The sequence below is a fragment of the Vigna angularis genome, chromosome 5 (genome assembly GCF_016808095.1).
Source record: "Vigna angularis cultivar LongXiaoDou No.4 chromosome 5, ASM1680809v1, whole genome shotgun sequence".
Taxonomy (NCBI): domain Eukaryota; kingdom Viridiplantae; phylum Streptophyta; class Magnoliopsida; order Fabales; family Fabaceae; genus Vigna; species Vigna angularis.
Window position 1 is genome coordinate 3,090,302 of NC_068974.1, and position 14,399 is coordinate 3,104,700.

The window sequence follows — 14,399 nt, forward strand, 5'->3', positions numbered from 1 at the left end:
TAATAATAATAATAATAATAATAATTATTATTATTATTATTATTATTATTATTATTATTATTATTATTATTATTATAATAGATTACCTCCACAACTAGTGTAAGATCCCAAAAATACAGTAAAACTATATAATAGAAATAATTACATTGAATGATAAACCAGTTCAGTTTTACATCAAACAAACGAACGCTCTTGGCCGAACGGCCTTACATAGAGTTCCCAAAGAGTGAACAGTACAAGATTTAAGTGAAACATGACCGAACGGCTTACAGAAGCTAAATTACCGAACGGTCGAATAACAAAAAAAGGAAAAGGAAGTGACCGAACGGTCACTTCATGCAAAAATACTAACTACAACCGAACGTCCTACTGTTCGGCCTTCACTTCCACATCTACGAGGTTCGCATCTTCCAAATTTTCTTCTTCCAGCGCATCTTCAAGTAGCGCGCTTCCATCTGCTCACATCCACACGGATGATCATTGCAAAGACAAGACGGACGTACAACAAGACAACACAAGGAAACACAGGGTAAGCTTATTTAATTTAATTCAAGAAATAACATACGTTTTCATATGTAAGCACATTCAAGTACATTAAAATAAACAATTCAATTAAACCCTGATACTAGACCGACCGTCCGGACTGTATGAATCTGTGTAGCTACAGGCGTTCGTGCACCCGGGTGATGTAGTAACTGGAATACTCTCATCAACTGCCACCCGAGGTTAGTCCTATTCATCCAAAGTACCCCTAAGGACGGGACCTCCTGCCGTTTCCACACATGACCTACCCTCCTCTACGTGAGGACGAGTACCCACAAAACATCAGGATGAACAGCCAGCATTAGCATGCCCACAGTCATACTTTACCATTTCCAATATTCTTACATGAGTCGTTCCTTCCCGAAACGCTCGTTCAACTTCACATCATTTCATTCATATCACATTCTTTTCTTATTGCATTCATAATCATTCTCAATTCCATCTTTCATTATCACTTTTCTCAAACTCATCTTTATTGTCAATAAGTTAAATCTCATCTTTGTTCAAAGGTTTATAAAGACACCAGAATACCGAATGTTCTATCCTCACTCAGAACGAGGACGAACGTTTGAGACGAGACAAATAGGTTTCCAGTTCCAAAATAGAATAAGACCAAGAGAGTTACTTTTAGATTCAAGAAATGAACCGAGTAAAATAGTGCAATATGTGACGAACATTATCTACCACTTGAATCAGTTGGATGAACTGACTCTCTTGAATTTAAACCAATACTTAAAGAAGAAATCAAGTATGGAGGCCTTAGGCCGGATCCAATGCAAGAAGAATAATTAAGATGTTAAGGAACTATATTTAGAACAGTTCACATACGGAAATCCAATGCCAGTAAATGACCGAACATGATAAAGGAAAATATTACTGAAGTTGGACAAACGTTATTTTATCAATATTGATTATACAATAGTACGAGCGCTAGGTGTAAGACCGAGCACTACTTAATACGAGCGCTAGGTGTAAGACCGAGTACTACTAAATATGAGCGCTTGGTATGAGACCGAGCACTGTCCAATACGAGCGCTCGGTATAAGACCGAGCACTTACGAACGGCGAAATTATACCAATATATATATATATATATATATATATATATATATATATATATATATATATATATATATATATATATTACTTTATCAAGGGATATTCAGATACAACTATGCTTGGCCGAACGCTCTAACATAGTATTACCACACGAGGACGCTCGTCCTCAACTAGGGTTCTCTCCAAATGAAAGAATCCTGTTTCAACTAGGTTCACCAGGAAAACCGAACGGTCAATGACCGTTCATTGACGAACGTACTTTATCGTAGTGAAAGTTTACTAATCAGATCTCATTTATATTCAATTCGTTTCTCAATATATAATTTCATAACTTTATAAAATTCATATCATAATCATTTTGCTTACTTTATACCATCCATATCATACCAAGAAATCATATTCCATATCCACAACCATATCAATATTCATACTTTATACATACATTCAGTCATTCAGCATAGCACAATCATTTTCCATACCCAATCAAAACAACGAACGTTCATGCAACACATGATTAATAAATTAAATTAATAAGCTTCCCTTACCTCTAGTGTGAACGGACGTCCTATAGTCTGCAACTTGGTTTGCAAAAGAACTAAGATCCCTTTTTACCCTTAACGCTCAACTGCTCTACGAACCAAAATCAAATAACGAACCAACAATGATTCAGAACTATAACTAAGGGTTCATGAAACCAGAACTTGGTTTGCATGTTGACAAGAACGAAAGGTTAAGGAGGAGAAAACTTACCGGTTTCAGAACTCGAAAATGATCGGTTCAAAATGAAGCTTATGGCGCCGGGAACACTTCTACGGTTTCTGAAATGATGATCGGAGAAGAGAAGGATAAGTTACAGTAGAGAGAAGGGAGAGTTTTCTAGAGAGAAGAAGGAGAAATGGAAAGTCAGAGTTTGGAAAGGAGAAGGTGCATGCAGAAGAGAGTGGGACGGAAGCTTTCAGAAAAATCAGTTTTCTTCCCACGTCAAAATGAACATCCGCTCTTCTGCTGACACCTGCATTCCACTATCTGATTTCTGATCCTTGTTGCTTGACACCTGACGTCCGCTCAGAGAGTTTCTAAGTGCGCTTTTAATGAGACCCGACAGGTGGGGTTTGGGTGGGTTTTCCGAGGCCTGACAACTAGCATTATATTTTAATGCTTAAAACAATCTCGTATTAAAACTAATATAAATAAATTAAATTAATAAAAATATTCAACGGAACAGTAAGCTAGAAAAGTGATTATACTACGTTAATTGTTTGAGTTTGGATGGTGATCGGAACATGCTTACCTCCACTTCCCGATCAAGTTGTAAAACATGGAGTTAAGTTGCCAATAAAATTAAATGTACTGTAATTTTGATTAATTCTTTTATTCCTAACATAATAATCTTAAAATAACAGAAAAACTATGTATTAGAGGAAAAATCTATTCACCTAATATATTATAAAAGAAATAATGTTGATTTAATTAATGTTTTGAGTTGATGGATTGAACTAATTGAATTTAGTTAAAACCAAAACTTACATAACTCTACGAATTCAACATGCTCCTCCTTTAACATTCTCTTTTAAAAGTTAAACGGTGATGTGTTGAATTTAGTCTTTACAATTTCGAAGGAGTTGTTATTTGAGAGGTTGCAAACGGTTTTTAGACGGATACAGTATCCGCAGTGCTCGCAAATGACAAGGAATCAGATACCATATTAACTCAGTTACCTATATTTACAGCATATGTTATGATAAAAATATAAAATGAATATATGTATATATATACATATATTCATTATTACGATAAAAGTAAGTGAAAAGATTATTTTTTAAAAAAATATTTAAATTATAATTTAAAAGAAACAATATGATATTAAACATAAAAATACAAATAAATATATTTTTCAAGGAGTCAAACAGAGTTGTATAATTATTCTAAACCTATTATAATTATGATGTTAAAAAAATTGATGAAAGGGATGAAGTTTTCCCACGACTACCAATGAAAGAGAAAAGTAGTTTATACACATTCAAAAGAAAAATAATTTATTGTTCGACTAAATGCATCAGTTTTCAAAACGAACAACTTCACTACCTTATGTTCAGATATTGAATGTGAGCAATCTTTTCCCAGTCTTCGCCTCTTCTCTGGCAACGCTGTTTGAGCAAAGGACAATTGATTATTTTAAGATTCGAAATTGGTTGGGGAAGACCGTGCTCTGGTAAACATTGAAGTTTGGGGCAGTCCTCAAGAACCAACGATTGGAGAGAAGAGAGTTGAGAAAGCCCCTTATAGTCTAGTTTTTCTAGGTTTGGACAATCACGAATGGTAAGTTCGGCAAGAGAGGGTGGAAGCAAACTTTCATCAGGAAAACATGCTGCATCCAGTTTTGATATCTCCAAGCTTTCCAAAGAAGAAATGTCTCCGAAAGCTCCTTTCAGTGACCCAACAAATCTAGAGCAATTAATGAGTTTCATCCTTTCTAGATTCGATGGCAAACCACCTTTAGACAACAACTTGAGTCTTGGACAGTCTATTATCTCTAGCATCCAGAGAGATGGAAGCAACATATGCATGTTTGCAGGCAATGATTCTAATTCAGGGCACTCTTTGATTTCCAGATACTGGAGGTGATTGTGAACGTCATCCTGTGAAATCATCTGTAGATTACCAAACCCAGAAAGAACAAGTGTCTTCACTGTTGGAAAGGAGTCTAGTGGAAAGGTCGTTAGAGGGATAGAGTCATCACTGATTGACTCTTCAATTTCCAAGTCATCAAGAGTGTGGGACCCATCACCTTCAGAGAATAATGCTTTCATGTGGTGCCCGCCCATTCTAGGCCATTTCATTGTAGCCCAATCCAATTGCAACTTTCCACCGTCACGTAGGTCTAATGCTCGAGTCCTGGGAAGGAAAGCTTCAAGTTGTTGGCATTCTGTAATTTTTAGTGTTCCTAAAGGAACAGGTAGCTTTGGCAGCTGTCCTTTCAGTTTCGGACAATCCTTTATAGAAAGAATTTGAAGATTTGGAAAAGCACCTGTCACAGCTTGGCATTCCCATTTTTCCCATTGCTTCATATCAGAGAACTCCAAATTTTTAAGGGATTGAAATGAAGAAGAGTTGTTTCCATGAAAATCAGCATCAATGCTCACTATCTCATCAAACCCTGAAATATACAGGTTATTCAGAAATGGCAAAAGACCAAGCGGAGGTAAATGTTGGCAAGAATCACAATTGCGCAACACTAAGGACACCAGGTTTGGTAAGGAATCATCAAGTAACCACCAATTTGGAAATTTATTCCCACCATAGTTAAAGATTGACAATACCTCTAAGTTTTTGGAAGGTTGCAGATTCTCAAGTACGTCCTCTGCTTTTTTTGAATCAATAGAGTTCCCCGTCCTCTCCCATCCCAATGTCAGACTCATAAGGTGTGTTTTACTCTTCAAATCGGCTTCTAATGCATCCTCAGGATTCTCTATGTCCTGCAGTCCCCAAATTCTTAGGTCTTCATAAAGGTTGTTGAGCTTTCCTAGCCGTTGAATACCCGACTCCATGCTATGGTCAACACCAAAAGTATTCATTATTACTGTAAGATTCTTTAGTTTTTCCAAACCTGGTGGCACTTTTCTCACTTTAGTGTATATAAATTCAAGGCGACACAAAGTGGTGATTAAATGCAAATTTGAGGGCAACTCCTCCAAAAGGCTACAACAGTTCAACTTCAGTATTTGCAAGTGGGAAAGTGAACATATCTTTTCAGATAGTTTTTTTATGTTTGTAAAGGAGAGGTCTAATGAACGGAGATGCTCAAGATTGCCGACAGAGTCAGGTAACTCTTCAAGATTAGAACAATGAGAGAGCGATAAGATACGCAAGAACTTGAACTTGGTCAATAATTCATCTATCCGCATATTACAATACCAATAAAAGTAAACCAATTTCCTATCTGATGTTGGAAGAAATGTACGCAACCTTTTCGTTTTGCATAAAGTTCCAAACCCATGAAAGTGCCCAAAGTTACTAAGTTCAAATAAAAAATGCCGAGTTACTTTTTGTATCTTATTTGTTTGACCAAGTTCCCACCTGAAATATATGTCTCCAGCGACATATGTTGCCAAATCATTTAGAAGGTCATGCATCACAAACAGTTCTTCCGTATCACCTGATCGTTGAAAGAAGGACCTTGATAGTAGATCATTGAAGTATTGTTGGCAAGTTTCTTCCGGAGTCTTACTTTGCTGTAGGAAGTTTTCAGTCATCCACAATTGTATCAAACGTTCCTTCTTAAACTCATAATCCTTGGGGAACAAGGCACAATAAGCAAAGCATGCCTTCAAATGGGAAGGAAGGTGGATATAGCTCAATGCTAAAGCGGGAACAATATTACAACGCTCTTTTGGCAGTTCCCATATCTCGTTTTGGAACACAGTGTCCCATTCTGAAACAGATGATTTGTTGTATAATAGACTTCCTATTGTTTTTAAGGCAAGAGGTAATCCTTTACATTTTTTAACAATCTTCATGCCAATCTCCCTGCACTGTGGATTTGGTTGAGTATCATTATGAAATGCATGTTTAGCAAACAACTTGGAGCTATGTTCTTCCTGCAATTGCTCTAGAAAGTGTTCTTCTGACCGCATGGTAGAAGCAACTTCCTTACTACGGGTAGTCACAACAATCCTACTCCCTTGCGCTCCGAAAAGAAGTGGCTTCTGCACTTCTTCCCAATTAGATAGGTTTTCGTTCCAAACATCATCCAAAACAAGAAGAAATTTTTTCCCCGTCAGATTTTCTTTCAACCTTCTGTGAACCATATCTGTATTTGTACTCTCATCAGGTGATCCAGTAACATCCTCAAGAATTTTTCTTGATACCTTCAAAACATCAAATTCAACTGAAACACAAACCCACGCTTTGACATCATATGTAGCCTCATCCACCCTTAGATCATTGAATACATGTTGGGCAAGAGTAGTCTTACCCACCCCTCCCATTCCCACTATAGAAAGTATAGATAGGTTGTTGGGAATGTCAGATGTGAGCCAGTTAATGACAAATTCTTTGTCATCATCTCTGCCATAGATAACACTTTCGTTTGGCAAATATGTTGATCGTAGTTTACTGCCGAATACTGATCCCACCCCAACATCATCGACCGTTTTCAAACCTAGATCATGGCTTTGTGTTGCTAGATATTCTAGGTTCTCAATGAGTTTTTCCATCCTTGATTCAATTTCATTTTTAAAGAAACTGACGAAAGAAGATTTGAGGGAATTCCACACCTTTTTAGCAGAACTCTGAGACTCAGCTTCCACTTGGCTTTTGGAGAGTGCATGATCTATTTCCTCCAAGAGATCCTCTGTATCAAGCATGACACATTTGGCTGTGAGAAGCCAGTCTCTCACACGTAGATCTGTGAACTGTTTCTGTTCTGCATCATCAGCCACAACATCAACGGCTTGGAGTTTCATCTTCAAGTTGCTTAGCTGCTTCTTGTTGCTTTTATTTCCACGAAATATGTCCACAAAACGAGAAGCCAAATTGTCAATAGTCATCTGAACGAAGGTGGACACAAGAGTACCGGTAATCAAGTCAGCAGCCATGGTAGAAAGTGGAGTGATGAATGGAAATGAGTGATCTGAATGAATGAGTGCAGAAATTCATTGAAAGTTCAGTCATTGTATTATAGAGGTGATACACCGTGCATTAATGTAACTACTATTTGTGAAACAAATTCCACGGCACCATAAATATCTCTTTTAGTTTAATTCTTTTTATAATATAGCGTAACCAGGATGTAAAATGTCTATTCTAAAATGTGATTATATGATTATGTTAAACTAAATCCTTTGGGAAAAGAAGACTTCATTTCTAAAGATGACATTTTCTATATTATTATATTATTTTATTTTTTAGGTGTTGGTATCCAGTTTAGGCAATTTATAGGTTCGAGAGATTGAACATATGTGTTGGGTTTGGAAACCTAATTTAATCACAGTAGCCAAAAACGATAATGAAAGAAAGAATTTTTCTTATTAATTGTAATAGAATTATGTAAACAAAGGATAGTTGGGAGCATAATCTCCCTCACAAGACTCTCTTATTAACAAACTCAATAATTAAAAGCATATCCCAAACAATTTTTGAACATTTCTCGTCCATCTTTTATGGAATATTTCTCTATAATATGGCCTTATTTACTATAAATATCTTATACTGAATATTTTCCTATAATATAGCTTTATTTATTATAATTATCTTAATTGAATATTTCCTCATGATATATTTACTATAATTATTTCTCGCTCATCCTAACTACTACCATAGTTAGGATAGTAACTCTTCAATCGATTGGCTCCAGTTCTTCACATCTTTCCACTGTTTGGATCGAGCCTTCACCGCCTTCAGCCGTTCGGCTCGACTCTTCACCACCTTCCATCGTTCGGCCCGACATCTCCTCACCTTCCACCGTTTGGTGCCCTTCTTCTTCTTCTCCCTCACCACCTTCCACCGTTCGACTCTACCTCTCTCCGCCTTCCACCATTCGGTGTCCTTCTCCTTCTCTCATATACTTTCTTCTTCTCTCGTATACCTTCCAACCCCTAAGAATATGTCTAATGAATTAAAGAGTTCAACATGGTACTACCTTTAACTAACTGTCTCTCATACATTCTTATGTTGATATAACAAATGTCTCAAGATATTATATAACCAGTTCACAATAAGTCTTTCCGGATAAACATTATCTTGCATTATAACTTCTTCACAAAACTTTTAGTAATACATAAAGAATTTATAGGCCTTCTGTGCGGTCTCTTCAACTACATGTATTAAACATAACTATTACCAAAACATATGATATTAACTATATTGAACTTTACCCAACAACTAACTAAAGCAACTACTCACATTTAACTCTACCTAACAACTAACCAAAGCAATTGCCCACATTTAAGTTTACACAAAAAAAAATCTTCAGGAAACTTAAATCCTTCTTCTGTCTTTCATCCTTTCTTCCTTTCATCCTGGCTTTGTCACATGCAAACCACGTCATGCTTGCTCCTTTCTGTAAAAGTCGGGTTCTTCACTGTGCTAGACTAGTACTTTGTTTTCATTGTGATTGACTTGTTCTTTGCTATCTCAATAACCTAGATGTTCTTACCTAGGTTCTTATCAATAGGTCAAGCTTCTTTTGAGATATCAGGTCACTCCCACATATTGTTGTGTTCAATCGCACCAATCTCTTTGTCCATTTTAAGTTGTCACTTTTCATCTTGCACCTCCAGTACAGCTCTCAGGTCCTTCTCAGCACGTAACTGTTCTTAGAATCTTGAAACATCTTGTTCAAGTTCCAAGCGTCGCTTATGCATAAACTACTTTCTTCTCTCTAAGTTTGCCTACAACTTTGCATTCCATCTCTTTCATCTCATTTTTAATTCTATGGTTCAAATATATTTTTGCAAAGATTCATCGAATAAATTCGCTTGTTCTTAAAAATGTAATTGATTTTGATGAGTAAAGCTTCCGAAATGTGAAAGACGGTGATGGACTTATTCCTAGGCAAAGCCATGGAGGGGAGAGTGCAAAAGAAGAAGAGAGAGACCGGAGAGTGGCTCGCCGTTGATGCCGAGACCAAACCCCTCTTGGAGCTCTAGACGAGGTTAAATCTCTTAGTTTTCTTCTTCATTACAATGTTATAGTATATTATTATTATATTGCAAAAGTTAAAACATTAATGTGGAAAGTTTGTGTTTTAGAACGTTGGTATGTTAATTAGCAACGGGAAAAAGAATATCGTTGGATTGCAACGTTCTAAAATTTCATTCAACAACGATCAAAAGTTTTAAAGTGCTCCAACGTAAATTATTTTGCTTTTATTGACATTTATTTCTTTTGTTCTGTCCTAGCTTTATAAATAGAGAGCTCTTCTCCCATTCCAAAATACACATTCTCCTCTTTTCTGAGTTTTATTCTTTAGCTTTTTTCTTCTTCTAAAATTATTATGTGTTACTATGGGCTCACAAGCTACCGATCGGTCTCGACCAGCTTCCCATCCGTTCGATCTCGACAACTGTTAAGCAGAGTTGATGTACAATGAATGTGACACCGATCGGGTGATACTTATCGATCTTGACCAACTTCCCATCCGTTCGGTCTCGACAATTGTTGAGCAGAGTTGATGCACAATGAATGTGATAACGGCTACCCTTAAACAATTAAGGTTGGCATTAATGACCATTAAGAGGTGAATTAATGTCAGATTCCTTTAAACTCTATAAATAAGGGTTTAGGTTTGAGATAAAAGGGGGAAAAATTCATACTACAATACGCCCTATTTATGTCTTATTAGGATTTCTTTCAATATTTAACTGTAACAAACAGTTCTTAAGACAGTTTCTAACTTGAGCGTTAGAGTGTCTTTTGCAGGTACCTCCCCTTTTTTACAAAAAGGGTGACTGAGCAGCCAATATTGAAGGCGACCGATCGGACCAAACTGGAAGCAGACGAGTGAAGCGCACTATTTGAAGGTTAGTGTCTCGGTCTCACAATCTCACCGAAACATTTTGGCGCCCACCGTGGGGCCGAGAGCAAGCTGAAGACACCCAATGGTGACCACAAGAAATATAGAGGAGCAGACCACCAGAGATTTAATAAGAGAGTTACAAGCCCAGATTGAGGCACAGGCGCAGACTATACAAGCGCAGGCGTATGCGCAGCAAGAGATGCGGCGGAGGCATGAGGAGGAGATGAGGGCGTTAAGGGTCGAACGGGAACCTGCCGAGCAGTCCGCCTCAAATCGAGAGAATGCTAATGAGGCAAGTCATATTCACGTCAACCCGAAAGGTCGGCCTAGAAGGGAACCAATACCCCTGCAAACCGCTCGGCCTACCAGTTTATTGCCCTTCATGGCGGCCATCATGCAAACCCCAATGCCAGAAAAGACTCCCCCGTGTTGGATAAGTATGATGGTTCGTTTGATCCGGATAATCACTTAAGGACGTTCGGTAATGCAATGGCATTCTATACAGACAGCGACCCGGTCATGTGCAGAGCCTTCTCGTTATCACTTAAGGAAGAGGCATTGGAATGGTATAACACTCTTCCTCCCAACACAGTGGATTGCTTCGCTACTGTGGAAAACCTCTTTAGGAGACAATACGCATCCAATCGGAAACAGGAGGTAACCCCGGCGGATTTGGTAAATACTAAGCAGGAGAAAGGAGAAACTTTGAAGGCTTTTATGAAGAGGTATACTGAAACCGCACGACGGGTTAGAGAGATAGATCAATCTTTTATTATCAATAATTTGCCTTCGTGTATGAGACCAAGATATTTTGTGGAAAAATTGTATGCACGATCGCCAAAAACTGTGGAGGAGCTCCAAGAGCGAGCAGCTGAGTTCATCCGTATGGAGGAAATGCGATTGTCACAAAGGAAACGACAGCAAGAGGCTGATGTGGGCGGAAGTAGAAAGGACGGCAAACAACCGTTCGACAATAACGATAAGAATAGGGAGCTTCCCCGGCCATTCAAGTTTCACCATTATACAACCCTCAATGCACCTAGGGCAAAAGTTCTCGAAGAAGCCCTTAGCGCAAAACTTCTCACACCCCGAAGGAAACCATTTCCAAGAAACGCAGATGAAAGGAAGAGTTGCCGGTACCATCAAAACCATGGACATATTACAGAAGACTGCATCACGTTAAAAAATGAAATAGAAAATCTTATCCGGGCGGGACATCTCCGTAGGTTTATAAAGGAAGCAAGATACAGCCTCCCCAAGGAAGGATATTCGCGAAGAAGCCCCGAGCGGGTAAATAGGAAAGACGAGCGAGGGCGGGGCTATAGTCGCAGTCCTAGTTGTCATCGGGAACGGTTGGTTCGTGGATTTATCAACTAAGGAGAAACCTCCAAAACTCTATTAATGTCATGGTTAAATTTAGTTTCACTTGATTTAGACTTTTGTTATTGTCCTACGCTTTCATTATGGAATAAATAAGGCCAGGTAATTGGTGCCCAATCAATCGTTCCCAAACGTTGCTAAAGAAGTGCATATCCAGCGAAAAAAGTCTCTATAAAGAGTCTGAAGAAAAAGACCGAGCGGTAAATCCCGCTCGGCCGAGAGGTAAACCCCTGTCGTCAAAATTGAAGATAAAGACCAAGAGGTAAAGCCCTCTTGGCCGAGCGATAAATCTCACTCGTCCAAGAGGTAAATTCCTCTATAAAGATTTGAAGACCGAGCGGTAAATTCCTCTATAAAGATTTAAAGACCGAGCGGTAAATTCCACTCGGCGAAGAGGTAAATTCCTCTATAAAGATTCGAAGACCGAGCGATAAATCCCACTCGGCGAAGAGGTAAATTCCTCTATAAAGATTCGAAGACCGAGCGGTAAATCCCACTCGACGAAGAGGTAAATTCCTTCATAAAGAGTGAATAATGAACGATCTTATTTGATTGGCCGACTGGTCTTAAACAACATGTTCTGATATTAATACATCGGTTTGTTTGGCTATTATCTGTCTCACCATATCAAATTTCGAGTTGTTATATTTCTTCAGTAGAGGTAACAGGATCCTGCAAATCACCACCGAGAGGTAAATCCCTCTCGTCAAAGTTGAGAACAAAGACCGAGCGGTAAATCCTACTCGGTCGAGAGGTAAAACCCTAGTCAAGATTGAAGCCAAGGACTGAGAGAAAAATCCCTCTCAACCGAACGGTTCACACTCATCAATTAGGAAGCATGTAGCCAGATTCAATACATGGAACTATTCGGCACAAATAGAATATAACGACTTGAAGCGTATGGAGAGTAAAACTCCTTAATACAACGAGAACATCCTCCCTCAACTTCATAAGTCTTATAGTTAACCGTTCGACTAAAGCCGAACGATTAACTCAGACTTGGAGGGCTTATGTTACTATGGGCTCACAAGCTACCGATCGGTCTCGACCAACTTCCCATCCGTTCGGTCTCGACAACTGTTAAGCAGAGTTGATGCACAATGAATGTGATACCGATCGGGTGATACTTATCGGTCTTGACCAGCTTCCCATCCGTTCGGTCTCGACAACTGTTGAGCAGAGTTGATGCACAATGAATGTGATAACGACTACCGTTAAACAATTAATGGCATTAATGACCATTAAAAGGTGAATTAATGTCATATTCCTTTAAACTCTATAAATAAGGGTTTAGGTTTGAGGTAAAAGGGGGAAAAATTCATACTACAATACGCCCTATTTATGTCTTATTAGGATTTCTTTCAATATTTAACTGTAACAAACAGTTCTTAAGACAGTTTCTAACTTGAGCGTCAGAGTGCCTTTTGTAGGTTCCTCCCCTTTTTTACAAAAAGGGTAACTGAGCAGCCAATATTGAAGGCGACCGATCAGACCAAACTGGAAGCAGATGAACGAAGCGCACCATTTGAAGGTTAGTGTATCGGTCTCACAATCTCACCGAAACATTATGGGTTATTTTGTACTCTTTTGAGAGATCCTTTGTGACACCCGGGCACGGAGACGAGGGCGGGGAGTGACACCGGTGCAAGAAGCATGGTGCAGGGGGCACAGACAAGGAGCGGCTCCTGGCAGCTTCGGGTGGAAGGGGTACATGGACGAATCGAACATACACCGGAATGAGAGGGATCTGGAGACTGTATAGGTATGGGACTATACGGTTGAAGGATAGCTTAAAAGAATTGATTTGACTACTCATATCACCAAAAATGCATTTGCTTTTCGGTAGCCTAGCCCATAAGAACTCCATGGTTAAGCGTGCTTAGCTTGGAGAAATTCTGGGATGGGTGACCTTCTTGGAAGTTTTCCCAGAAAGTGTGCGAGTGAGGACAAAGCACACTGGAAAGCCTGGTGGTGATCTGTGGGGGCAGTCGATGGTCCCTCTGAGTTGCCGGGGCGTTACAGATGGTATCAGAGCCTAGCCTCTCCCAGTACGGTGTGGTTCGAGGATGAACCAGAGCAAAAGCTGGTGGGCATGTGACACTCGGGCACAGACAAGGAGCGGCTCCTGGCAGCTTCGGGTGGAAGGGGTACATGGACGAATCGAACATACACCGGAATGAGAGGGATCTGGAGACTGTATAGGTATGGGACTATACGGTTGAAGGGAATGAGAGGGATCTGGAGACTGTATAGGTATGGGACTATACGGTTGAAGGATAGCTTAAAGGAATTGATTTGACTACTCATATCACCAAAAATGCATTTGCTTTTCGGTAGCCTAGCCCATAAGAACTCCATGGTTAAGCGTGCTTAGCTTGGAGAAATTCTGGGATGGGTGACCTTCTGGGTGCGCAATACACCGCAGATAAGTCCTTAAGGATAGTGACTCTACACGCCTCAGGAAATACTGTTTTGTCAGCTTTTTACAACAATCTCAAGGACTTATGGTTGACATCAACAACATGCCTTCAGAGAGCCAAACCATTGCTTCCGGAACCTAGACGGTCTTTGCAAAATCACTTCCAGAAGTGTCTAAAATTGAAGTTTTCTCTGTACAGAACTTCCGATGCTGGCAAGAACGCGTTTCCATCCTTTTAGACATGTATGGAATTGTTGCTGCTCTTTCAAGGGTATTTAAGATTTGTAAGTTTAAATCTTTACTTTTGTTAAATCGAAATAAGGTTTTAATTATTGGTATCAGATGTTAAATTTGAAATTATGTTTTACTACTCGTAACACCCAAAAAAATTTGAGACATCATCAGGAACGTCAACACCAACATCTCATTTCTACAGCTTGTAAATATTAAGAAAATTATCACAGTTGAAAGGGAAGCTTC

General features: G+C 39.0%; 2 protein-coding genes across 3 annotated transcripts; one reads left to right on the top strand and one right to left on the bottom strand.

Moving 5' to 3' along the window:
- Positions 1-225: 225 nt before the first annotated feature.
- LOC108324347 (putative disease resistance protein At3g14460) lies at positions 226-7,386 on the bottom strand. Of its 2 annotated transcripts, XR_008248855.1 has the most exons (4): positions 3,688-7,386; positions 2,353-2,741; positions 2,148-2,232; positions 226-455 (listed from the first exon to the last, which is right to left on the bottom strand). XR_008248855.1 is itself a non-coding variant. In XM_017557284.2 (2 exons), exons 1-2 carry the CDS (start codon positions 7,197-7,199, stop codon positions 437-439), a joined length of 3,531 nt encoding a protein of 1,176 aa, XP_017412773.2. In that variant the 5' UTR covers positions 7,200-7,386; the 3' UTR covers positions 226-436. The 2 variants fall into 2 exon arrangements, 1 of the variants encoding a protein (XP_017412773.2); XM_017557284.2 differs by lacking the exons at positions 2,148-2,232; positions 2,353-2,741.
- A 3,223-nt stretch (positions 7,387-10,609) lies between these two features.
- Positions 10,610-11,497, top strand: LOC108324826 (uncharacterized). The gene has a single exon (XM_017557754.1). It carries the CDS (start codon positions 10,610-10,612, stop codon positions 11,495-11,497), a length of 888 nt encoding a protein of 295 aa, XP_017413243.1.
- Positions 11,498-14,399: the final 2,902 nt, after the last annotated feature.